At 46.0% G+C, this 27,814-nt stretch overlaps 1 protein-coding gene across 1 annotated transcript in view; it reads right to left on the bottom strand.

The window, feature by feature from the left end:
* LOC119404811 (zinc finger protein GLIS3) overlaps positions 1–27,814 on the bottom strand; it is a 76,072-nt gene that overhangs the window by 26,796 nt on the left and 21,462 nt on the right. Inside the window, exon 2 of the mRNA XM_049419026.1 lies at positions 22,916–23,295. Coding sequence (XP_049274983.1) covers positions 22,916–23,273 — 358 coding nt within the window. The 5' untranslated portion in view covers positions 23,274–23,295. The remainder of the gene's footprint in view (positions 1–22,915; positions 23,296–27,814) is intronic.

Genomic DNA, 27,814 nt, shown 5'->3' with positions numbered 1-27,814 from the left:
CCATATCGCAAATCGAATGCAACTAGCAGCACTTCATGTGAACATTTGTGGTGCCAAGTACACGCCAGCTTGTTCATACAATTTTATCAGGTCCCGGGTAAAGTGCTAGCTATAACTGTGGAACTAGACGGAAAGGGGTCTGATTTCCTGGTTATATCCGGCCGTTCACGCAAGACATGATTAAGAGTGTATACGAGGCGTGTCCCTTAAGATTACTATATGAACGTAAGAAGGGGAGTGAGTCGAGGAAGATCTTTCGTTAGACAAAGCTACATGAAACGAACAGATAATCAATCCTTGGCTTTGTTACCTTTGCTTCGTGTATCTACGATTGCCACATCGACACATAGGAACCTTTAGACAAGCCCGTATGTTTGTTCTCGTATATCGTGTGGGATTAATTTTTGAAAAAATTACAGGTATGCAATTGAATCAGCTCGCGCAAGGCAGAGTAAGTTTGTGGTCGTTGGGGAGATGCCTTTGACCTGCAGTGGACGTAAATAAGACTCATGATTACGAAGGTGTGTACAAAGTTGAACATTGTTGCATACATCAACGTACACGATTTAATATAAAACCTACGTTCAGACGTGCTGCCACCTACCATTAAATGTGAGCCATCCGCGATGACATGAATCCGCTTGGGTGGGAAAGACAACCTTTTAGGTTGGTACGGGCGAAGGTGTGGATTCCGTGCTATGTATGTATGTATGTATGTATGTATGTATGTATGTATGTATGTAAACACGTATGTATGTATGTATGTATGTATGTATGTATGTATGTAAACACGTATGTATGTATGTAAGCATGTATGTATGTATGTATGTATGTATGTATGTATGTATGTATGTATGTATAACCGCCTTGTGAATATACCTACATGAAGCGGGTTCGATTCCGCTTCTGCACTACTTGCGCATGCTTTGCTTCCCTAAGCTTCCTCCTCGTTAAAGCAGTTGAATGTTGGGCGGGTTGGTTTTTCAACTTAATGTGTAATCGATGTGTAAGCGACACATTGATTGCAGTAGCACGGCTAATTGCGCTTGTTGGTATTTGTTCATTTTTGACAGGGATAAGTCGCGCATACAAAAGGGGGCAATGTTGTTTCCTTCTTTTTCAAGTGTCCGTCTTTGCGTGCGCGCCATATTAAGTCAGAAATCCCCATCGATTGAGCTGTGAAATGCGTAAATGAAAATTATTTCACGCATGGTTTGATTATCTCTTAGTTGATTCGCTCCATTGATTGTTGTGACGGTGCTCCAACGCAGTTAGTGGGTATATAAACCTGTGGATCTGCCTTGAATAAAATCAGTTATCAGTTTGCCCCTGTGATCGTTTTCATTTCTGTCGTCCCGTATCGTTGCACTATTTGCGATGATATTCCTCTTCGTTGCCACTGCCACAGAAAGCGAGTTGTCCGCGGTTACAAACAGCATTCTTAGAACGTTTGGACGAGAAGTTTAACTGCGGTTTGTGAAGGTCTAGGAGAATACTGCCAGCATACGTGGTTTTTCTGAAACTTTTCAGAAGAACCACGTATGCTGGCAGTATTCTCCTAGACCTTCACAAACAGCAGTTAAACTTCTCGTCGAACCATTTCAAGATTGTAAAAAAACGGTGTAGTCATGTCACGTCTAAACAGCAAAACCCAGTTCTTAGGATAATTCTGCAGCCCTGCAAACACCAGAACTAAAACGAGTGACAGCAGCTGCGGCGAGAAGGCTCATGCCCGCTCTAGAAACGGTCTCGCGACCCCCACGTGGATAGAAGAGCTCGTCTTGAACGCGACGGCGTACACCACGCGTACGCCACTGAAAAGAAGCCAGCGCACGAGCTAGCGCGCGCGCTGCAGCATCGCGTGGGGCCCAAAGAACGACGCGGGCAAAACACGTGCGCGACGTGCGCTACTAATTTTGCTGCTGATTATTTCCCTCGCCTGAGAGCATTTTTACATGCGTAGGCTTAAAGGCCGACACGCGATCCCTTTTGTCTCTCGTCCATGTGTTGTGTCATTCTGACTCTCTGCCGATGTCAGTGTAATAGCACGAGATACGACCAGCAGATAATTAAGCTAAGGAAAACACATGGGACATTATTTGTTGTTTTTAAATTTAGTGCAATTATTATGATATAAACTAAAAGAAATTGAGGTCGACGAAAAACCACCCTTTCCTCCTGAGTATCCGAACCCACGACTTACGCATTACGCGCCCGATGCTCCACCGACTGAGTTACAACGGAGGGCGCTCCCTCGTCCACTTTCATGAGTGTTTATGTGCGTTTAATTCCTGGGAGCCAGTGCCACTCGTGGCCAAGGCGGTGAGCGCGGAACACTTTTGTTTTGTTTTGTTTTTTTGCCAGAGGGCGTGGGTTCAGATCCCACCGACGGAAAGAAACGAGCTTATCGAACAATTGTCGTTTTTCGTACAGGCAGATAAGGACACACAAGGCAGGACAACGCAAGCGCCTGCGTTGTGCTGCCTAGTGTGTTCCAACCTGTCTGCGCTTTTCCACTGATGTTATGTATCAACAAACCCGTTCTCTACGGACGCTGCCACTTCGACCCATCTGCTGTAGCAAGTCGCACAGATGCGCACCGTAGCCTTAGAGCTCGATTCCAAAGAGTGTTGGGGAGCTGGCGACGATACCAGCGATTGTTACTCATGAGACGTTGCATTACTTCACGAGTGTTTGTGCAAAATCAAGACTTGGGTAATGGATAGTTGGTATGCCATCGAAAAAAATTGCGTACAACGCGTACAAAGGCAAGTGCACAGAGAGAACGGCGAATTCGTCTACAGGTGTGATAATATTACATTATTTCCAGCACAAAATGCATAAACATTTCCCTCTTGTAATGTGCTCCTTGGCGAGTCTCAGTATCTGCAGTTGTGCCCACGCACGAATATATATAGTTATAGCTCCTTTCAGGCATCCATAAACGCTTGCTTAACGTCTCGGGTTAGAAATGGCGTAGCACGAAGTGCTGTTGTTAAATCAAGTTCTATGTTCTCTATTGTGCAACTAACGAACATGTCAACAATGCTTTGTCAGAGAAATATTAAGATTTTCTTCAGCAGCATTGAAAAGAAGGAATTCTTATTGATTAGAATGATGTATATTGGCTAGTGGTACAGAGTTGGTTGTGTTGGTGCTGCTGGGACAGAACATTTCCAATTCTGCGTACGAGACGATTTGTTAGGCAAACTGTTGTTGACATCCTTCTGCGCACAACATCTCGAACCCCGGTTCCTAACCGTTGTTTGAACTCTTTCGTCGCAGCAACAACACAACGCAAGGATGCGCCCGGCCGACACCATTTGCGCATTCACCGCAGTGTTGGATGCATTCGTCAGCCTCCTCGTCTATACGCATGCCAGGTTTTTTCCGAGAAACCAAAACTGCACAAGTGGGCGAGCCAGCCAGCCGCCATTTGGGATCCTCGCATAACCTGTGCCGGCTGAGACGACGGTGAGCCAACTCTCGCAGCCCACGTTTTTTCTCGACCCCCCTCGCCACCACCGACACCCTCTCCACTTGTTTTTCGATGACGTCATTCGCCCGATGCAACGCAACTGCGGGGACCCAAGGTGGTACCACCGACTTCGCTCGTTGTTGCACAATCAAAACCCTTCTTCTTCGTCGTCATCAGAAAGAGTCAGGGGTTATTCAGGAGGGCGGCATCACCTGCGTGAACGTCACTCCGCATTGCGGACGATTCACTTTGTTATTCCCGGAGCCGTGTCCATTCACACAAGCGCCGATGACGTCATTGGAGCCGCTGGCTCGCGAGCAAGAACGCGCGCGCTTCTGACTCGCGTCTCGACTAAACCGTGCAGTGGTGAGTGAGCTGTAGAGACGCTGCATGCACCCGCCGCGGTGGTCGTTATGGTGCTCGACTGCCCACCAGAAGGTCGAGGGATCGAATCCCGGCCGCGGCGGTCGCATTTCGACGGAGACGAAATTCCAGAGGCCCCGCGTACATTGATTTAGGTGCACGTCAAAGGACCCCAGTTAGTCGAAATATCCGGAGCCCTCCACTACGGCGTCCCTCATAATCACATCGTGGTTTTGGGACGTACAACCCCAGCAGTCATCATATTTACAGACGTTACAGGCAGTTGGTAACTGCACTGTTTGGGCACCTGCGCATGCGCGGCGGTTTCCTCTGTCTCTAAAGGGCGGAGGGACGTTTAGCGTCGCTGGGTGCGTCCTTTTAATTCCCCCGCAATTCTTCCCACAAATATCTATACAGAATGTTGTTGCCAGTCGACTCTAAGGCGAATTGCCGCACTTAATGAAGCGAGCCGAAGGCACTGTGGTACAGGTGTACCTTTTTATTGCGTTGTTATCAGATTTCACATCCAACTGAAGTCAGCATCAGCCAACACGTAGGCAACAGTAGTCGGTGCTGTTACTCTGCGAGTAAACATACGCTAGCCTTCACATAAACGTATTCATTTTAACGTTATTTTGCTGGGCGAACGCTGATCAACGAGGGCGCGCCCCGAGAAGAGGCCTGTTGTTGTTCAAAGGCATATTTCAAATGCATATTTCACCCTAACCAAAAAAAGAAATCTTTTTTTTTTCAGAATGTTGGGATACACTGTCGCCACTCACCTTTCATGATGGTATTGACCGAAATCACAAAACTCGTTTTGCTTACCTGAACTCGTGCTCGAGTCTTTGTGACTCATGTACTGTTGGATTGTACTGCCTTTGCACGTTTGGTGTTCTACTGTACGATATAGTATTTCGTGCCAGTTTTCTATGTATTTTGTGTGTTTTATGTTTCGTGTGCTAAGCGAGAAGGAGTAGCCAGTACCGCCGTAAAGGCACCAACCTCTCTTCTACATCATTTCAATTTAAAAAAGAAAGATAAAAATTCTGGTGATTCGGTAACCGTTGTACGGCACGGAAAGTCCCGGCGTCTACACTGCACGGTGATGATGATGGCTGTTGCACGCCATTCAGGACTGCAGTATACTTAAATAAAAGTAAGTTATGAAACCAACACATAATTAAACCAAGTGAAGCATAGGAGACGTTACTTTTCTTTTTTTTTTTTTGTTTACTCTAGTATAATGAGTTTTGAGCTTTCAATTTAGGTAAAAATACATTACACTACAGTTAGAAAAACAAATAACGTCCCAAATGCTTTGCTCGGCTCAATTATCTGTAGGTTTCATCCGTTGGGTGTAACATACAAACGAGCCCCTCGGATAATTCACCTTGCTTCGCAAAAAAATATAAGAAATAGTTTCAACCCTGCGGTGAAACGATTCAACAGAAAGGAATCTTAGAAGAAATCGCCGACGATCTTGACAACGCTGCACGTTTTTCTTTTTCTTCTAAGAAAAAGAAAGGAGGATGGGAACGTCGTAAGAACAGCGAAAACAAAACTCAACGTATGACGAGAGGAAAGAAAAAGAATGGGAAAGAAAAAAAGAACAGACTGTGTGTCACAAAAATACCGGGCCAAGAAGCGAGCGGAGGCGTTCACGTCTGCAGCATTCTGGAACGCGGCCATCTTGGAGGCAGCTCAAGTGCACGAGGTCTGTGCTGCTTGCGGACATGCCTGCGATCCTCTCGATGCATGTCTTCCTTACCCCGCGCCGTGGCTATGGCTTTGCGGCCAAGCGCTGCGAAAGCTCGAAGTGGTAGAGCGCAATGCAGGCAATACACCAGGGTGTTTAGATTTGCGTGCGCATTGTTAGTGAGCAGTGCACATGACGGATACGGATGAATAATGGGACAACAGCAGGACGGCGCACTGATCTCTCAAAGAGAATTTTATTGAAAGCACAGGCATTATGATGCTGATCATGGTCATTATGATGAGTCAGCACCGTTTCATGTTTTTCTTCCTTTGTCCGTTGTCATAACTTACGTTGTTACCCTAAAGATGAAAAAGTTAGTGAACACGGCTGTCGCGGGGCCGACATATCGACTAGCGGGCTTGTCTTCAATGCCGCAGCTGCTTTGAAGCCTTGAAGAAGACAAGTCCGCTTGTCGGAACGTCGGCTCCAGCGACACCACGTGTTGACGAATTGTTCATCTCTTCAAGCTTCCGCCTTACCCTGAACCTTTGCTGTTAGCCAAAGTACGATGAGTCAAAACCAACTCGCCCACCTTGCTGTCTTGATGATGTTGATGAAAAAGTAGTAGTATGGCTGAGCCCTTTGCATCAGCAAATCTAATGTGCCCTCGCCAAAGAAGTGGCAAAAAGAAAATGATCAGAAGCTTTCATGCAGCGCCATCTGGTGGACAAAACATGAAGACCTATATAACCAAGGCCGTGGCCTCCGTGATTTTCTCCGGCAGCGCGCCGTTTCTACGACGCGCTGCCGGAGCTAGTCGCGGAGGCCACGCCAAAGGAAAAGCAAAAAAAAGAACGAAAACATGGCATAGCAAGAAAGAAAACAAATGGTGATGCAGTCACGTGCGAATCAAGATCGGGTGGTGCGGGACATGGCATGGTCCAACGCAGAGCAAGGTCCAAGCGTACTTCGCGAGGCCAAGTTAAAGGGACACTAAAGAGAAACAATGAATTGGTTTAGATTGATAAAGTGTGTTCGGAGAACTCTTGTGTTGTTTATTTCACCACCATAGGTTTATTATTAGAGGAGAAAACCAAGTTCAAAGTATCATATTTAAATTTCGCGCCGAACTTTGTAATTCGTGAGGTAAAAGGTTTCAAAGAGCATCAAACGTATTTTGGCGCCACTGGCTCTACGAAACTTCCACAAACACGCTATGTCAAGTCTCTGGCCCCTTCAGAGGACAATGTACTTCGATTTAAACGATTAGGAACTACATAGGCCCAAGCAGGCGCCGTCAAAAATATGTGACGTCACGGCAAATGGTGCGGGAATTCCAAGGTGGCGTCGCCACCTGTGTTTTCCTTTTGCGCGTTTTCTCGCTTATTAGGCGCCTTCTCGTAGCAAGCGTGGTGTTTTTGGTATCGTGGAAGACTACTTTACTAATGCGAGAAAAATCGTTTTGCTCTATAGGGGCCCTTTAAAACGAACAAGGGAGTGACAGATGCCGTTCAGCTTACCAATGTTTGCCCGAAAACACAGGGTCAATCAAGAGCAGCACAAGAACGAGCGCTTTCTATCAACTGGTTTGTTTCTCGCTTAAGCAAATGTTTGCGAAAAAAATAAACCAGTTGATAAGCTCGTGCTTGTGTTCCTCTTCATTGACCCTGTGTTTCCGCGCAAACATTGTCACGATGAATTTATTCCAAATAGGTTGGCTCACAGTATTGCTTCAGGTTATTCCAATGAGAACTCTTACGTAACGAAAACACTTGTGCGTAATCAGTGACGTTCTGGCGACACCGATCTAATCAGATAGCGCGATCGACTTACCGTCTAACGGTCCGCAGAAGGAACGTTGTCCCTATTCAGGGAGCTGTGTTGAGAATTCACAGCGATATAGCAATTTTTGTAGCGCTATCGCCAGTCGTGGTCTGCCAGTACGTGTTGCACAGTGGCGGCGAAAGCGCGCCTCAGTGCCAACTTCGATGGACCCGCGATATGTACCACTCACTATACCAATAAGTACAAAGATATCGATAGAATCACAATCTGTAACCAGAATCTCTGACCACAAGCCCGTTAGAATCTATGAACGTGTTCGTGTCCTCGCACGACACGCAAGAAGGAGTCGGGAAGAAGCGTGAAAACTCCATGTATGTGCTGATTTTGTGACAAAAGCCGCGATTTCGCGCCTCTAGCATATCTCAAACTCGAGTACTTTGGCAAGCTGAAACTGACTTCTTATCTTTCTCTCCAGATATGTCGTGCCAACAAGTCCATATGGCAACTATGACTCGTCAGTCAGCACTGTCAATCTGGAAAGATAATGCCACCGAGTACAAAATTAAGTAATGGGGTTTTGCGTTCCAAATGAATGGTTTGAGGCACGCTGCGTCCAGGGGCTGCAGAATATTATTCGGCACTGAGGTGTCAAAGTATTCAAGCTCTTCGTTGGAAGACATGAAAGATGGCACGAAAACCAGCACATTTTCTCGTCGAATCATCATAGTTACTTAGCATAGTGTTTCAATTCTGATCAAACGCCGCTGTGATGGTAGTGGATAGTTATGGCTACTTAAATTATAATAATAATAATAATAATATCTGGATTTTTACGTACCAAAACCACGATGTGATTGTGAGGCACGCCGTGGTGGAGGGCTCCGGAAATTTTGACCATCTGGTGTTCTTTAACGTGCACTGACATCGCACAGCACACGGGCCTCTAGCATTTCGTCTCCATTGAAATGGGAGCGCCGCGGTCGGAATCTAACCCGCGACCTACGGGTCAGCAGCCGAGCACCGTAACCGCTATACCTACTTGTCGTAAATGCATGTGTTATTAGACTGGAGCGCCCTCTCGACACTGCTCTCCGAAAGTTGATGAAATTCGTTCGACTATTCAGGCCAGTACTTTTCAATATATTAAATTATGTGCGAAAACGTACTGTTTTCGTTATGTCAGCAAAACAATATTAACAACCGATTAGATTATTCACAGTGGTACTAAGATCTGTCTGTATCGCCTGCTTTCAACGTTCTATCGACTGCTGTGCATGGCACACTTATACCTATTTTTAGAATATAGAATGGTAAACTTTATGACTTCAACGTTTCTATTTCAGACGATTCTCACCCATAGATGACACATGTGCAAGTAATCGTTTCCTCATCACGTTCGATTGCATTGAATCAGATTACGCGTGGAAACTTGAGAAGACAACGCATAGAAATATTCCTCCATTCCAGTCAGTTCTCGCTTCTCCACTAAACGTGTTTCCGCCATCTGGGTCCGTATTCACGAAAACGTCTTACACCAAAAAAATTTCGTTAGAAAATAGTTCAGCCAATCGCGATGGGGGTCAAATCATTGACGAAGCCGGCTGACCAATGAGAAAACGCGCTTACGAAAGAAGTTTTGTGCATTCGGCCCATGGTTTTGTCAGGTCTTCGTGTGTTTGGCTATGTAGCCGTGTGGCAAAAGTTATGCGGCTTGTTTTAACAGCCTTTTGTGCACTTCCATTGGTCTATACAAAATCGTGCGAGTTCTCAAGGCTTGATTTCTTCTTCTCGGTTATTTCCGTTATTCGAATGCGAAATTTAGCACGTGTTCGTGAAATCTTTGTTTCCGGTGATTTTCGCAACTTTTCGAACCTTGTTCTGCTCTTCTTTCGTCTAAGAACGCGAAGAATGCGATTAGGAGATAAAGGCGCCAGTAAAGGCAACAATCCTTTCTATAAGTCAAAGCATAAGAAATATTGCGAAGGTGAGGGTTCAATATACCCGGCCATGGCGAAACGCAGGAACACACCGGGGCACTTAAATTCAAGTTAAATGACCGTAGGGAATCAAAATTAATGAGGAGTTCGCCACGGCAGCATGCCTCCTTATCGTATGGGGTTTGGTACCTAAAACTCCAGAACTTCATTATTTTGTTCCTTCTGCCAGACTTTATTTTTTTGTGAAGTTATAGCTAACTAAATGCCTTACCGGTTTACCGGTTTTCAATGAATGTTTCCCTGCCGCTTAAAACTTTTTTGTCGGCTCATTTTTTTTTTTTTTTGGTTTGTGCTACGACCACGAGTAGCCCGCAGCAATTAATTCCGGAACGCGATTTGTCATTTAAATAATATCGTTAAACATGTTCAGTTGGCACCAAGGGTTATCGAGGGAATATATGTAAAGGTGTGGCTTTGAACGAGCGGATCAATTTGTTTAGCTTTTTAGCGTACAAAATTACACGAAAGTTAAAAGACGCAGACGCGGCGCTTGTCTAACAAGACGTACTACAATGTGCTATGGAGATCGTACGAACAGGAAAGGGGTCCTCAGATCGCCTGGCCGAAGTGTCGATAGGTGGGCCCGCCTTTCCAAAAGGCGCCTTGTCATCCTTATTGTGTTAGTTTTGCAGGAAGTTCAACATAACACCCACTTTTAAAAAGATAGGTCCACCTATCTCAACGTCAGCCAGCCTGTCTGAGGCCCCTATTCCAATTCATACAACCTCTATAACACATTGTGTTTCCATCCGTCGGCACCCACGTTCATCTAAGACATCGACAAAGGGCTCCTGCGTCCGTGTGTATCGTGCGCTAAAAACCTAAAGGCAATGACAACGTGGTTAACCTTACGTTCGTTGAATTTATTTGCCTCGTATAACTTGGCCGCGGGGCGTGGTACATGAAAGTGGGTACAACGTGAGGCACAAATCAAGGCACAACTGTGTGAATACGCGCGTTGATAAATTCGTTTTCAGTTCGAGTGTGCCTTCGTAAGCTTCGCGCGCGAGCCAGACTTCCGGTGCCCGGATCCGCTACAAGCCTGTCCCGTCATTCCTGGATCAAAAAGAAAGCACAGGTGTCATCTGTTGCCCTCAAGCGAGCTGTCCACTTTAAAGGGGCCGCGCAACGTTTTCCCTAGTAATCGTCGAATGGCTTCCTTAAAGTACAGTACACTGTACTTAAAGGAACTTATTGCCTCGCGAATCGGCAGCGTTTTCTGGCCATGCTGAACTAGTGTTACTGGGCCCCTTTTAAAGCGAAATCATTGTATGGCACACGAGTCGACAAAAAATCCGGCGTCCGTAACTGTGAACACGAATGGCACCAAAAGTCAGGTTGGCCGATGCCGGAGGTGGAGTAACACCGGAAAACCTTCTAGGGGGAAGAGGGGGAGGGGGGGAGTATGGGCATAACAAGTGATTAGAAGTGATAATCAATGCATAAGGTTAATCAAATGGAAATTAAGGTAAATTACTGCAAATCAGTTTAATGCAAATCAGGCGGAAGGGTTAAGAAATGCAAATTGACAACCACACGTTTGTAGCACGAAGCCACAAAGAAATCCACACGTATGTCTCAGAAACACCCGAAAGGCGTTGGTCCCGGGTTCGATCCGCGGACTAGGGCAAATTTTTCGGCAAAAGCTTTCTTTCTGAGAAATCTGTATGGATTTCACTGTGGCTTCGTGCTACAAACGGGTGGTTGTCAATTTGCCTTTCTGAAGGTGAACTAAAAAAAAATTGAAGTTGAATTAAGGAGAAATATAAGTAATATATAAAGCTAAATCAAATGTTAATTAAACCGAGTCAAATGTGAATTAACACCTCGGTGACCAAGGCGACCTAAAAAGAGCAAGTAATGGGAAATAACAGTGAAGTCGACTAAGAACATCAGTGTAATTTCATGTCTCGTGGAAGCACATGCTTTCGCATGTGCACCCGTTCAGTTTACTCCTGCATGAAAAGCACAGTGAACGCCTCGAACTTTACACGGACTCTTCTTTTGATACAAAAGCTCAGCTAGCGCAGTAGTTTAGTCTCAACTAGTGTTTGTAGTAGTCCCCGCAGGTTACTTAATTCGAGACGTCACAAAAGACGTCATCGATAGCTGCGGAACTCGCAGCTATTCGTGCAGCGCAGGAATTCGTTGATCAGGCACCACTACAGCCATGGTCCATCTCGTGCGACTCGAAGGCAGCTCTCCAGTGTCCTGTCGCCGGTCCACCACGGTCCTAGCGGCCAGCTAGTCGCATTCGTGCGACTACTTCACCACCACGCTATCGTCAAGCGACGCAACGTCATCTATAAAGTGAATATCGAGTCGCTGCATCACTTCTGGTAATGCCTAAGTGACTTTAAGCTGCCAGGTCCGCCCACGATAGTGTTCACTGTATGCAAATTCCACTGTCGAGGACAAATAGATAGCTAAGCTGTCTACAAGATGTCGGCAAGTAGTAGCCTGGTCAAACCGCAAATGCCGTCGAGATCGAACGTCTAAAGACGTGGTTAAGAGGCTGAGTAAAGTCGCGATCAATCTTTTCACTTGTCTTGAGAACTGCGTTGCAGTTTAGGTTCACTAGTGGTGTGGGGCAGCCCGACTGCAATGTGTCGCGAGGTCAACATATGTGATATTAGTTATGCACGTTATAGTGTGTGTGCGTGTGCTTTCACTCGAACTAAATGAGCAAGCACGTTGTACACTTCGTAATTTCATAACTGTGAAGTTATGAAGAATATAGAGGTTCAATTCGAAGTGTGTCGCAGTCAGTTCCCCTGCAATAAGTTACGTGCGCAAACGCTCTAGAACCTTACTAATGTATCTTGCAATGGGCGCGAAATTTAGTCCGCTACTCCGGCATCGCTACATTTGCCAAAAAAAAAAAACAAATCAAATTTGGCCAACACGTGAGGGTTATTATGGGGGCTATGCGTCCAGTTAAATGCACGTTGATTTAAATAGCCTACATACAGAAAACACTAAGTGTTCCGAAGTCCTATGTGGTCATTTGACGTTGCGGTTTTTATGGTTCCGACGGGACTCTGTTTTACATGAAATTTATACTATATACGGGGGAATGATCTAGGCTGTGCGTAGACAAAATGTTTAGATTTATTACGGATTGTGTAATGAATTACGCATTCCAGCGCTCCAGAATTTTTACATTAGAGTAGAGCCTCTATAAAGTAACGTGTACTCAATCTGGGAGATCGGCCCCAAAAAACCGAGTGGATATATAAAAAATCCAATCTGGAAGGCACGCACTTACTTCAAGTGCCATCTTTATCAAATTTGGCATAAGTAAGAGGCCTGCCATGTCAAATATATTTGCAGCGCTCTACAATGTCATGGGTGAATAAAATTTTGCATCAAAGCCCACGAAAATTTAACTTGATTGTGACAGTCGTATTGCAATTTCTCTGAGCGATAGTGCTGGTTTGTCGTCGTTGATTCGCATTAATCATTTTACTCATTGTTGCTTGACATGTTGAAAGCAGATGTGAAATAAATATGGGCGGCTTGAACAGTGTTGCAGCAGGCAGGGCTTCATAAATGAAGAGTTGTAAATGGTATTACGGCCGTTAATAAGGCATGTTTCCAATCGTAACGAGATTGCTCAACGTTACGCCATATTTATAGCTTGCAGAAATGTAATTTTTGATGTTTGAAGGTGACTTCTCAGGTAAGGAAGCACTAGTTGTGGGCAAAGACTCTATGGCCCTTATAGCAAAGTAGGACCATTCACAAATATTAACTTGGCAGTAAGCTAGTTAATGGCACGTTTTTACACAATTTATAGAATATTTAGGATACTACAGTACACTTCGAACGTACTGTGCATTAATGAAGTTACTGTGACACAAAATTTCGTTTCCAACAATAACAAAAAGAAGCAGAAAATATTTATATACAAATACATACTATCAATATAGGATGCACATTTCGGTCAAGTTCGGCTGACATTGGCTAAAAATAGTTTCTGACCAATGCGGCGACACAATGCGTTGCGAATAATTAAGGACACTTTTTTTAAATCCGAGCATTTCTTAGCGAATTCTTGCCACTTTAGCCGTATCCGTCTATCTATAGCCGCCTACGACTTTGTGCTCGCGTGGCCGTTTCGTTAACTGTATATATACCATAAGTGGTACGGTGTGGCATGAGTGTATGACGAACATATGGAGCAGGTCGTAACATGAAAATCGTGATATGCATGTCATGTATGACATCATTTGCCATAGTCTTCGCATAGTCTTGATGCTCTCGCCGCCGTTTCGTTAATTTGATATGTACGAAAATTGGTATGCCGTGACAAGAGCGTATGACGAACATAACTGACAGATCGTAACGTGCAAATGATCACATGCATGTCATCTACGGCATGACCTTTTGGAGTTTAATTATCAAAATTCACTTCTTTAATGTCTTTTTTTTAGTATCCGAACGGTGTACAAGGGTGTTGGTTCCTCTGTCAGGCTATATGCCTTTAGCCCCAACATCCTTTTGTTTCTTGTTTCTTGTACAAGAAAACAATAAAACAAATTTTCAAATTTTCGTTGCCATTTTTTAGTCTCTTGTATTCAGTGTTCTTCGGCACAGCCTACTGCAGCGCTTGCTTCTATCCGGCTTCCAATCAATAAAACATTGTTCCTATTTTTGTTTGTGCAGGTTGCAGAGCTTCAGGGCGATTACACGAGGGATGCCCTAACACGAGCACAGGACTTCAAAGGGTACCACTATCGGCCTAGTTCCTAGTACCATTTTTAAAAAGAAACGCTTACTGTCCTTAACCGCAACGTTGATACCTGCAAATCATCATACCCTCATTGAGATTAACACTACGTTCAAACGAACACAAGATATTTCAGGCATGAATAGCCCCTTGAGGCGCAACGTCCACATATATGGGCGCTAGTTCATTGGACTGGTGGCCAAGAAAGAGCAAGATACGTTGCGCATAGGATGAATTGAACCTTCTGCGAAATCACTGTGCATTTCTTTGACCTCAATATTCTGCGTATGACTGCACTGGGCAACTTTGGTGAAGGCACTACCATTTTTGATGACTCGGTCGACGTTGCCGCGTTCCAAGACCAACGTCAAAAATATTATTATTCTTTGCTCGAAATGAATATTACAAAAAACAAATTAAGCATGAATCTTGTGGCTACGATTTAATTATTTTTACGTAAAAATTAAACACGACTCACTTAAGAAAACTATTTAATTACACGCTAACTGTGATTTATCACTAAAACCCGCACCAAACAACATATATTTTAATTAAATGTATTATAAGGAGAGGTTGGTGCCAATACGTGGCTCCGGCTACTGCTCTTAGATGTTGTTTTCAGTCCTTTCTACTGAGGAACTTGTACTGATAACAACATATTACTTCATTTTCTTTCTTGAAATGTAATATTTAGTGCCTTATAATTAGGTTGTGCGAATTTGGAACAGTATATCATAATTCGTGCCCGTGGGTGATAGGTTCGATGAGTGATATGTTCCGATCTGCGGTGACGCCCGAAATGGATGATGAAGTGGTGCTCATAAATGATCACTTGGTCCCGTAACCGAACCCTATAGGATTGAATCAATACTTACCCATAGCCGGCACCGGGTGTAGTCGTAACCGTTCTTCATGACCCGTCGCGTAGACACAGAAGACGACTTGCACCGAACGGGTATTCCGTAGCACTGTCAGTGAAGTGCACTGGCGTTGACGCGCCGGCGCTCTAATTTTGAACGACGCGTACAATTGGCTATCGGGTATCTACAAATGGGTGCTTCCCTCATCGACAAGCCCGTATCACTATCAGTACAGGAGAGAAGCTCTCTACCAGCCTATCTTGAAAGCGTGCATTATCGTAAGAGCTAGCAGATTCACATCATTGCAAGATCATCTACGACCCGCTACTATTGGCTCCGGTGACTTCAGCGGCATTTTACTTTTTCAGCAAAATGACGTATAAAAATAGAAAAAAAGAGGAAAGAAGAGGAAGCAAGCGAGAAATAGAGAGAGAAAGAAAGGGATAAAATAGAAAGAAAAACAGAAAGAACAAGAAAGAGAAAGAAACTGATAAATAGAGAGGAAGAAATCAATAGAAATAAAGAGAGAAAAAAGACAGAAAGAAACGGTACAAGAGAAAAGGGATGGAAGAGAAAACCGAAGAGGAACAAAAAAGGCTGCCCAGCTCCGCACTTTCTTCAGGCTTGGCTCCCCTATTGGGAAGCTGCCTTGATACTTTTAAATGCGAAGCATTTCTTAGCGAACCTCTGGCACTTTGAGCGTTTCTATCTACGTATCTATCTATCTATCTATCTATCTATCTAGCCGCCTACGTCTGGGTGCTCTCATGATCGCCTCCTTAACTTGGTGTAAACCAAAATTTGCATGGGAGGGTAAGAGGATTTGACGAATACGACTGCCGGGTCATGACATGAATAACGTTAAAATCTTGTCGCGTACGTCGTCAAACCCTTTCCACTAGACACGTGTGGCACATACCCGTTTACCACGGGCCGCGGTGTACGGGTATGCGCCACAGGTGATAGACAGTTTATATCTACCCAGCAACGGCGAAAACAGAGAGAGAGAGAATCAACTTTATTGAGCCCGAATATTCGATGGTACGCGCAGGTACCAGACGGGGTGGTTCCCTATTCACGGGACCCATATGTCTCCAGCAACTCCTGGCCCCTGGCCGTCAGTGCGAGCTGAGTCGGCAGGGCGGGGCTGGACAACAAGGTCTCCCACATTGTTAACTTAAATGCTAGAGCGTTAAGGAAAACCAACATCGGCAGCGTTGACTCAACGAATGGAAAGAATAGAAATTAGGGTCCCAGCAGGAATCGAACCCAAGCACTCTGCATGGCAATCAGGTATTCTACCACTGAGCCACGCCAGGTCTATAAACTGGTTTGGAAAAACAGCCTACGCAGGCGTAATATCGGTGCAACGTCAATTGTGGTTGTGGTGCTGGCTATCTAATTTTACAAGAAAGCAATAAACACTGCATTATACTCCTGCGATGTCTACTCCTACGATACAGGCGTCATATCAGATTAACGTCTGTAGTTCCAGTGTTGGCTTCGCTTTTATAGCAGTCTAATAAACATTACGTTTGTATTCCTGTGATTCAGCAAGCTATATTGAAGCATTGCTCGACCCCGGAGGAATACATAAACGAAAGTTACATATGATATCCACATCACCGTAAAGTGCACTTAGTCCGCCAGAACGACACAGTGTCCTCTTAATTTCTTACGAGGCTGGGCGATGGCCTCATGCTGACCGAGAATGATGCCAGATTGATTGACAGCCGCTTCGTAGACTAGGCTACATAGGCCACATCCGCCCAGGTAGTCTACAAATACAACAAACACCATCGACTGATGTTGGCCTATACGTAGCACTATCCAGGCCTACCAGGCTCAATGGCCTATACCTCACCAACGCGAAGAGTGGCTTCAGATTCCGACATGTCGCCGGCTCTGTTGACAGACAATTTGTCGACGAAATGACCGAGGTATCCACGAATTCCAACAGCTCTACTATACCACATACTTCACTACACACGGACCCCTCGTCACCACGATCACGACCGGGTCCTATAACAATTAAGTCATGACCATCTGCTGGTACTCACTGATCACGCTGATGATGTCCTTGTTCAAGAACGGTCAAGAACTTCTTGCACACATGCACACGGGTTCCTGAAACGTGCGTGCGTTCTCGGGACACGTATAAGCACTACATATGAGCTTACCGATTCTGCGGTTGGTAATACCCACGTTGCCATTGGCAGCGTTACACAACCGTAAACAACTGGTTATATAACACATATGCGGCACTTCAACATATATAAGTGTGCGCATAAAATTTGTACAAATCTTTAGCGTCATTTTGTAACATGTCGCTCAGTAAAAAAAGTTACGCCACAGTCACCTACCCGCCGCATGCTTCGCATAACATCGACTCCCACGGTACGTGGGATCTGCCGAATTTTTTTTTAGATGCGAAGCAGCTTTTGGCGCTGGGCTTTGCCCGTAGTTCCATTGGCGTCCGTCCGCTTTCTAAAACCTACCATAGCCATCTGTAACATATTGAGCGCACGCTCGCGCCAAGGAGAAGTCTTTTTCGTCATGTTCTTCGACCGCCTTGATGATGATACGTGCAGAGCACTTTGGGGGCCTGGGTTTCCGTATGCTGTCCTAGCTTGGCGTAACGCAGACAAAACCACGTGTGATGGCACGCGCTAGCACGTTCGGGCCTGTGTAAGGGGTCGGGTAAGACGCTGTGGCCTCCCCCTCTTACACTCTCTCAGCAGTCACGTGATGGCGTCGGGGAACGAGATTCTGCCAACGCGCGATGACCCCGCGTGGCGTGCTCCAACAAGAGTTCGGGACGAGTAACAGCAACAACAACTACAGTGAATCCATGGTGTGCTCCACATGCAAGGACGCGTTAACATCGGGCAAGGTGCCCGTGATGAACGGAACTTTAAGTCGTCCCATGTGCTTCTTCGCATTCCCACATGGTTCCCTTTAGTGGGAGATGGTGAAATGTTTTCAAGACTTCTCCCCGCTTTTGTAACTCGTTGCGAAAATGTTCAAATTACTGAAGATTGGCTAGTCCACACTTGTAAAACTTATGCATAACAGCCTTAAAGGTCGTCGTCGTATGCTCTTTGTCTATGAACGTAGCAACCATGAGGATATGGAAATTTGTTTTTACAGCTAGGCTGTTAGCCTAATTGGGTACAACTTTGGAAGCCAGCAGCATTTCCACTTCAAAGGCCGAATGCTTATCAAAACAATGAATTTCTTTGAACGGCTGAATGCTATCAAAACAATGTTGAAACAATGAATGCGATAGCAACAAAATGCAATGTTATACGAAGGCTAGCAGATAACTCCTTTAGTATCCGATCTGGCGTATCTCTACAAAACGCTTGCGTAAGCAAACACGGCCGCTGCAGCCAGCGAAGCAACCTTCGTGCTGTCCATGGTTTCAACGCAAAGTATGCAGTGAGAGCACACCATTTACCAAGGCATGAGCCGTCTGCTAATATCAGCTGGATAGGGCGCGCTCATGCACGCGATCACGCCCTGCTGGTCTAGTACGCATTTGCTGCCGGAGCCCCGCAGCCACCCCTCCGGCGCCCCTCCATGCGCCTTTCGCGCGACGGAGACGGCCGGCTCGTTTCATCTGTGCTTGAGCCACGTTCGTCGGCAGCGTTCGCGCGCTTTCACTCGCACATATTACACATGACGCGTGTGGCGATGTTATCAACTTGGATTTTATACGGAACATGGCGGCGACGGCGATGACAAAAACGCGCCGAGAGTTTCTATGCAATTGCTATCGTAATAATAATAATAATAATAATAATAATAATAATAATAATAATAATAATAATAATAATAATAATAATAATAATAATAATAATACCGCGCCACAAGGTAAGATAGGCAATGCCATTTGACGTGTCATTATTGAACACGTTGTCATATCATTACTGGGTTTGAAGATTTCTCGGGCTTGGACTGGGGCCAATTGCCGCAGGTCAACACACACCACCAAATCAACTCCTCCAAATGGCCGATAGCTATCATAAAGTGCATGTCCAGCTCTGCTAGACTTCCATTTTCGCAGGACCGGGATGGCGAGTCTCTTTTTTTCATGTTCTAAGACCTCAGAGCAATATTCTTTTTATTGAAACTTCGAGGAAGAATGTGCGTCTATTTTGTCTGTCAGGTAGGCATTATACACATATTACAGGCTGTAAGAATTATATCTTGTACCACAGATACTGTGGCAAGATTCGTTCTTTTTCTCTTCCAGTTGATGTCACTCCTTGGGATAGCTAAGGTTTGAAAATTCCAAACACCAGCGACGAATATTACGCTTATTCAAAGTGTAAAACTGAATAAAATGTGGAAGTGTACAGCATCATAATACTTTTTTAGAGTACGCGGTAACTATGGCGTTAGCGTTTTCGGAACTTACTTCGGCGATCGTCTACACTTATGCCGATCACTAAAGTGGTCTCCCGAAAACCAGCCATTCGGCAAACAAATCAGCCATTGCATTGACGTTGATTGAGGACAACGCTCCCTTCCACCTTCCCTTTACGTCATTTTTCACTTCCGTCACGGAACTACGTCACACAACTTCCATTATGTCATTTCGTGTCCTTTACGTACCGTTTCTGGGTGCACACTTTCGGTCCCAAATTCATTTTAGTAGGATATTTTACTTCCTGCCTTGATCATCTCTTTTGGAGCGCTTCTGGCTGTTACTTACTCACTTCCTATCTGTAACTGACCTACTTCCGGTCTACTTCACTTCCGTTGGGAGCCTAGCTAAAGAAGGCCTGTCCTCTTGATGAGTTGAATCATGAGGACAGGCCTGAGAATCATGAGGACAGGCGGTCAGAAATTATCGACGTCACCCTTGACTTTCAGGTGATACCTGACTTCACACATGTCACATCCGGTCTGTCTTGTGGCTTTTGGGTGCAGCCTTCCGGTCCTGAGTTCACTAACGGTTCCCGTTTAGGTCCTAGGCACCTCTCGTTGAGCATTTCCGGTTATCGTTTACTCGCTTTCGCTGTGAACTTAATCTACTTCCCATCAACGCTTCGCTCGTGGTTCGCTTACCTCCCTAGGTCTATTCGACACAACATGAACTCGATCAGAAATCATAGTCGCCGCCATAACCTATTACTGAAGTTTGAGAGAGAGAGAGAAACATTTTAATGAAAAGCTGGAGATGTTTGCCTGGCTATTCGCCTGACATGCTACTCCAGGTGCTGGGTGATGATTATAATGTACACACTGATAAACGCATAACACATACGACGTACAGCCACACAAGTTTACAAAGTTTCGTTCAGGCTCGTGGCCCGCTTAAGTGTGTTGATAAGCTCCAGGAAAGCAATGCTGTATTCACCGTACCTATCACAGACGTTTTGTGAGTACTATCGAATCGCTAAAGTACGATATTTTATTGCGATAGCGATTATGATGACACTCGAGACAATTTTAGCTATCGCCATTTTGTGATCGTTCGCACGTAGTCCAAGGGAGATAAGATAGCGGCGATTACGAGGGAAAGCCAAAGAAGGTGAGAGGGGTGGTTGGCGCCTTGATGTGAGTCATTCTTTTCTCACGCACCCATCTTTCGAAGTCACGAGATAAACCTCCAGTGATTGTGGTTTTGAAATTGGGAAAGACGTTTATTTTAGCTATCAGTAAGGGATCGCGCCGCATCGTCATGACAGGGAGTGAGGGGTAAGGGAAGTGAAAGATAGAAGAGAGCGGGAAGAACAGGCCACCCTATCGAGATAGGAACTTCTCTTCATCTTCTTCAAGCTCTACCCTCCCCCTCACCACCACACCACCGAGCGCCAGGTCGGAATAACTTTCTCCCAATCAGAAAAATCGGCGGAAAAACCACCCCTTGTTACACTAGCGCGTTTATAACAGGGCTGATAACTGTGTGAGATGACCGTGTTTATCAGAGATATGTTCATGTGACACGGGGCACCTTTATCATAGATATGATAAGGATGCCAAGCGTGCCCACGAACGCGTGGCGGCATTCTTGGAAACTGATGAAAAATAAGCGGATGTTTACTGCAAATTCTCGGGCGAAAAAGTTACTGTCGGTCAATCGGCGTGAGCAGAAAAGATGCATACATTAGATTAAAGAAGTGGATCAGAAAGAGGGAGAGAGACGAGGAAAATAAATGACAGGGAGGCCAACCAGACGTGTGTATGGTTTACTACCCTGCGCTGGGGGAAAGGGAATGAGGGAAAAAAAGGAAAGAAAAAAAACGAAGATTGGCGCTTCATCTGAGAGTGTGCTACCTTCAATCACCTCCTTAAGCTCCTGAATGGCATGGAGCTAGTATCCAAGTTATTGGTGTTTTGGCTGGACTGCCACTGTCGGTCGTTGGCCCAGTGACAAACGACGACCTTTTCTCTCTCTCTTGTTTCTTCCTTATATGTCCCTGCCCTTCGCCAAGGCTCAGCGCAATTTGGAGAAGCCCCGAAGAGCTTCGGAAATTAGTGATTCTCCATCTCCACAGCCATCGTTGACGTGCCAACTATGGCACATGACCGCGACTGATCGTTGAACTATCACGTGATCGTTGACGTGATCGAGACTGTTACCGTGAATCTGCTTCGCCGACAACCACGTTCCTCCTCCTCCCCGCTCCTAACCGGTTTTTCCGCTTCACAAAACGCCTTCAAACCACGTCTGTGACTTGGGACACGTTCGATTCTTCGCACTTGATAAGCGTCGAACGTTTCAGACAGCTTATTGGTCCTTTCGTCGTCCAGTCAGCTTTTCTCGCGATATTTCAGACACCACTGATGACACGTCATGGCAACCAGAACAGTCTGTAGAGATAACAAAGAAGGATTGGTGATTCTCGCGTACTATGCTAATACGCCCGATGCGCATCGATAGGAAACAGCCAGAGCGTAGCTGAGAGCGACCGTCAGAACGTACAGCACGAGCTGCACTTCCCAAAGGAACTGCGCGCAGCAGATGTTACCACTGAACGCGAAGGGAAACTCTCCCCACAAATGTCATGGTTCATCTTGCTGTAATCTCCGCCAACCGTGATATGAGATTCTTCCGGCTTAGATAAACTGCAACGCAGTGTCAGTGCTGTATGTCTCTAAAGCTGCAGCAAGCTCTGCAACCATGTTGCGTTCGAGGAGGGTAATTTAAAGCAAACGAGCAATAACGGTACGCGCATGTGAACGTGTACGCAAAGCTTACAGACGGTTGTAGAGAACTTTCGACTTCGATTGCAGCAACGCTAACAACTCTGGCTGCGCGGATGGCGCCAACGGTTGGTATTCAACGATCCCTGTCTCATAAATATGTCTTGAGACCGATGACATTCGATATAATGTTATCCGAAGTTGTAACGTAGAAAAACATGCAAGAACTCTTCTAATAGCACATCCACTCCCGCATGTCGCGTGTGTGTATCGTATAACGAGACGTATCGCGTATGCGGCCTATGGTGCTGCGTATTCAAGTGGTTTGTTAACTTGGTCATATTCGCGCCCATATCTTCAGTTGCACATTAAGTATCTATATTGCTAAATATGTCCATCAATAATCTTGTGGCGCGCGTATCATGTACCCTCACTTGTTTTCGTTTCCATAACAACGTACATAACTGTGATGTACAGACGGGTCCGCAGTTAAAGGGAACACTTACGTGCAAGGAATGTTCAGGTTTCGCTCACTTACAAAAACGTGGTTGCACATATTTGCATAAGACTACTGGTGTTCACAGCTTTGACTCCTTTGGACAGACTAGTACCGTGCACGAACTATGTTTCCGCATCCACTTGTAATTAGGGGGCCAACAATTTGAAAGGTGCACATTTGAGCGTTCCCTTCAACAGTGGACCGTACTGTACATCTGGTCTTGTCTGTATGTCTCACATATGCAGTTTGTCTGTCTGCATTACACAATTTATTTATGTAATTTCTCCAGCAGCACCATTGTCTGTCCAGCAGGCGTATCAAGAAAGAAGACTGCCACTCACATGGAAGTAAGTGCTCTTCTTCGCCGCTGGCATCTGCTCCGCTGGACAGTTGAGACAGGTCTGGCAGGGTTGCCGGCCTTGGCAGTGCTGCTTGCGCATCGCGCAATGGAATGACGGGAGGTACTCGGTAGTCTAGTGATGAACCCAGGCCGTGCGGTATCCTGGACACGGCCTGGTACCGGAGGAACAAGTCTTGACTCTGCCGCTGCGGCTGCTGTTGTCCATATTCAGAGGCCAGCGGACCTCCAACGAGAGTTCCTATTTGCGAGGAAGGCGCACCTACTAGAGGCACCTGGCGCGCCTCTGTGGGCGCCCTACCGCTGGCACCACCCGGAAGTCCACCGGTGCAGCTGTCCATACTTGAGGTTGGACAGGACAACCTGGGCAATCGATAGGTACACAGCCGCATTAGATATGGATATTTCGGATGGTGGTCCCCTTACCCCTCCCCCCGTGTAGGGTAGCAAATCGGGTACGACCTGGTTAACCTCCCTGCCTTTCCTTTGCATCTCTGTCTCTCTTTCTATCGGGTGGTGGTGGTGGTGTTTCCGCTGACGTGGTTAGCCTGGCAGACCTGACCAGGCAATTGCTCCGCCTGAGCGACTCTTTCCATGCAGTATGTTTCACCATGTATCATTCAAAGTCTAACAGAAAACGTAAAAAGAATGCCAGCCATTTCTTTGCGAGTCATCCGCGTACCTTCCGGAAACACAATCTCCTTTCAGCATTCGTGGAAAAACTCTCTTCGCGTTGTCCTCGAGACTATCCCTTTCAGGGCAAAAGCCCTTGCAGGACTAGATGTAGTGGTCTATAGATGAACTGAAGCTTGTTTTCGCGCAAGTACTACAATGAGGTCTATAAATCCCACACTTTACTGCATTCAGTACACAACGGGAGAAGGAGCATCCCTTACTTGAAACAACCATAGGTTAGCGTCTCTCGCTAGATATAGCTACTACCTTATGGATACTCGTCGCGTGTTTTCCATGCCCTAAATAGCGCAGTACCGGAACTTCCGGTCGCCCTCACATGCGGGATAGTCACGTGACCTGAGCAGAAACGTCACGTATGACGTCACACTACCGCCAAAATTTGAACGAAAGGGAAAGGTCCCGCCTGGCTTTGCATAAGTATCTCCATTTCACCCCAGATTCAGTGGGCGGCCCGTGTCACTGGAGGGCCAGTAACCTACTCCGTGCCGCTTCGCGACTATCACTATTTCGCGAGCATCACTACTGCCAGAAGCAGTCGACAGCGACGTTCCGTTCTACCAATGACGTCATCCGTGACGTTTCCGCTCGGGTCACGTGACTCTCTCACATGCGACTGCGACTGGAAGTTCCAGCACTGCGCTCTTCATAAAGTTTATGGAAACACGCATAGTCGTCTGTGGACGTTGGGTGCTAGTCTCAGGTTTTGCTGATTTACGGCGCTATAAAGTTTACCAGTGATAACACACGGCGCATGAAAATATTAAGCACTGAGCCGCTGCGCTCTCTTACGGCGCGAGAGATTGATGGGTTGGTTAATTGATTGACTAAATATTGATTACGACAGACAGCCAATACGCTGTGTTAATTTCTCTCAAAGTAACAATGTAGCTTGGCTCCGCAAATTCCCCCTTCAACAGCGCCACTGCAACAACAGACGTGACTCAGCCGTGCAAATTGTTTTTATAGAAGAGATTCATGGGTAACTAGACAGGAACTCCATCTCTAAAAAAGTCACACGGTCCCTTATGAATTTGTCTAAGACGACTAGTTCCGACTCGAAAGGCATATTATTCTTGTTCTTTTTCTTCTCGGTCGATTGTACTGTTCACCCCCCCCCCCCCCTCGAAAGCTTTCTGCACCTCACGGGCTTTTGCAGTGCCTCCGAGATCGGCCCACCTTTGCCTAAGCGACGATGTCATGTAATGACGTCATCATGTGACGGCTATGTGACGTCATAGAGACGTCACGATGCCGTCATATTACAATATCATAACGCGGTGATTTTTCGCACCGCTCGTGTTGGCGCCCACGATGACTTTTCGCGTTTGATGGGGCATCTAAGGCTTTCGCCTTGATAAGTGCGTCATGAAGTCGCCGAAGATACATCATTATAGCTACGCGCCCTTGAACAAGAAATTGACTCGCCCGATGTAAGTGTAAACACCCTCATTAATAGGTGAACGTCCTCATTAATGATAACGTACTGACAGCTAGGGGTGTTCCTGGCAATACGATGCCATGCTCTTATCAACGGTCAGATTCATCTAGCGCCACTCACCACTTCCAGGTGACGTGATTTAAGTGTCATCACGTGGCTGCTCCGCTACCCGTGGCAAAGCTGGCGTTGCAAGAGTGCTAAATTTAGTAAAAGAGACAAGTCATTCACGGAGCTAGAACTATAGAGCGAAGCAAAAAGAAGGAAAAAGTCTAGCCAGTTCTACGCCGTGAAAGCCGTCGGACAGCAAAGCTGCTGCTCCTTTCATTCGGTCCTTTCAAGCCTCTTCTTCCGTTTTCCTTTTTTTTTTTTGCCCTGTTACTTCCAAGTAATTTCTTCGTTACTGCGCTCTTTATGGTGCACTTAAGCTATGTCAGGTCTTTAGTTCCAGTCGGCGGCTCTGGTCGGCGTAGGTTGCCCTAGACTCTTCTCTCTTTCTGCTAAGTTTTTTCCTCCCGTCCCCCCCCCCCCCCCAATCTACCTTCTGCCATTTCAGGGGCTCTCCGGCGGCTTTCATGGCGAGGCACTGGCCTGACTTTTGGTACTACATAGCCCTATCAACCCACTCTTTGAATCTCCCGCCTTACGCAAGCTTCATCACGTGACCTCCTTCCCCTATCCTCCTTTCATCTGACCTCCTCCTCACAACTCTGGTCACGTGACCCCTTTTTGGCGTCAGCACGTCGGCCATGTAACAAAAAAAAAAAAGAGCCAGTTCCACCCGAAGTGAAAGCTGTACGAACTGCGGAGCTTTGATTCGCCTGTGTTTACCTTGTGTTTATCTTCTGTTTGTCTGCTGTTTCCCGTTTTTTTTTCTTGTGATTATTTTATATTTTATATCCTTTTTGTTCTTTTCTTGTTATTATTTGATATCTTATATCCTTTTTGTTCTCTTCATGTCATTATCTTATTTGTTTTCCGATTATCTATCTTCTATTCTGTGGTCTCCTTTATACTGTTTCTCTACTGCTTGCTGCTCCGAGCGCGGTACGTCCAACGCCCGGCGCTGGCGTTTCACCTCCGCATTTCTCTTCCGTAGATCTGTGCCTAACTCCGGACGCTGGCGTTTCGTTGTGGCTTCACTGGCTCGGACAGAAGAATTGGCCCTTCGGCGAAGCTGGCGTTCACGGGCAAGCAAGCAAGCGCTGGCGTTCCAAGCGTGCGACCTGCTCGGCTGCTGTGTATCAAACGTGGGACCTGCGTGACGCCAACGCGAGACATGCAACGACGACTGGGCGGTCCCTTAAAGTGCCCCGCAGTTAAAAACCTCAAAGAAGTCGATGTGAGCGACCTCTCGAGGATATTGATGCGTTTACGCACGTGGAGAGACTAAGCGAGGAAAGAAGCAATATCTTGAAGAGCGGGCAGACGAAGCCAACACGTGATACGTTGCGGATGCTAATTTTGAAACCACGTTGTTCTTGTTATTCTGAACGTTTTAGTTTTCTTTCAGCTCTGCGTTAAATAAACGGCATTCGTTTTACGACGGTGGACCGGGACTAGCCCGAGTGCTCGGCACGAGCTCGCCGGTGACCGGAAAAAAAAAACCAAAAAAACAAGAAAAACGAGATGAAGAAATTGCGGCTGCGTAGCTCGTGGAAACCATCTCAAGCCGCGTGTTTACGCAGTACTTCGTGTAAACAGCAAAATGACGTTTGTACAAATCTTCTGGAAATAAAAGAGACGCAAACGGTGAAAGATTTGGTTCCTTTTCCAGTATCGGTTGTTTCTTATTTTCTTGTTTGAGCAAACGAAGGCAGAGTCCTGAGTGCCGTTTCCAGTCTGTTAAGTTTCAGAAGCTGAAGATATTCTCTTTTTTTGTCTTCTTTTTCGTAAAAGGATGCGAAGAGGACCTTGGAGAAAGTCGTCGAAAGAGGCAACTCAGTGAGCTTTCCTATGAGTACGGCGCTGCAGTTCTGGCAACGCAACCCTTTGGCGTCGGAGGCCACAAAAATATTCGCTTCTCGCCAAGTTCGTCGCGTTCTGTATGAAGCTCGTTCCTCGTTAAGTAATGTTTAAGTCGTGACGAGTTTGCGCAGCTTCGAGTTACACACGAAGTTTTTCGTGTCATCTTCAAGTGCCACTCACTCTCGCGGTAGTTTTCACCACTAATGACACCTTCGAGGAACGAAAGGTGAAGTGGGTCGATCTGCGTGCCCCTTGAAGATCGCGTATGTACTATATACACTTCGGTGCCTGTTGCGAGTGCTGTCTTCTGCGGGCAGAAGAGTGATGACTCGAGAAACATTTCAAGCGCTGGATAAACGGAAGACACCGAATAGATGACTGATACAAACTACAGAGGTGTGTGGCCGCATCGCGATGACCATCCCCTCGCTGGGCTAGGATAGTCGTCCGCCGGATAATCAAATAGTCTTTTCACTCATTCACCGATAAGTTGCCAGGTAAAGTCAACCATCACGTAACTAAGCTTTGACCGCGACATAAAAAGCAGTGACAGGGGGTGGTGATGGCGGTGATTACTCGAAATTTCAGCACTGTGACTTGTCAATCTGAATATTTTTTACATGTTAGCGCGTGTCAACGCATCGCGTTCTGTTCTAAATAATAGCTTACAGCCTCCGAAAAAACTGCGCAACGGTACCACCGCATAATTTGCACAGAGACATCGGTGGGATACTTTATCTCATTTCGTGCAGCTGGGTGCACATACCACTACCTCAATCTTAT

The sequence above is a fragment of the Rhipicephalus sanguineus genome, chromosome 9 (genome assembly GCF_013339695.2).
Source record: "Rhipicephalus sanguineus isolate Rsan-2018 chromosome 9, BIME_Rsan_1.4, whole genome shotgun sequence".
Classification (NCBI taxonomy): domain Eukaryota; kingdom Metazoa; phylum Arthropoda; class Arachnida; order Ixodida; family Ixodidae; genus Rhipicephalus; species Rhipicephalus sanguineus.
Note: the sequence above shows the minus strand (reverse complement) of the source record. Positions and strands in the feature narration are given on the sequence as shown.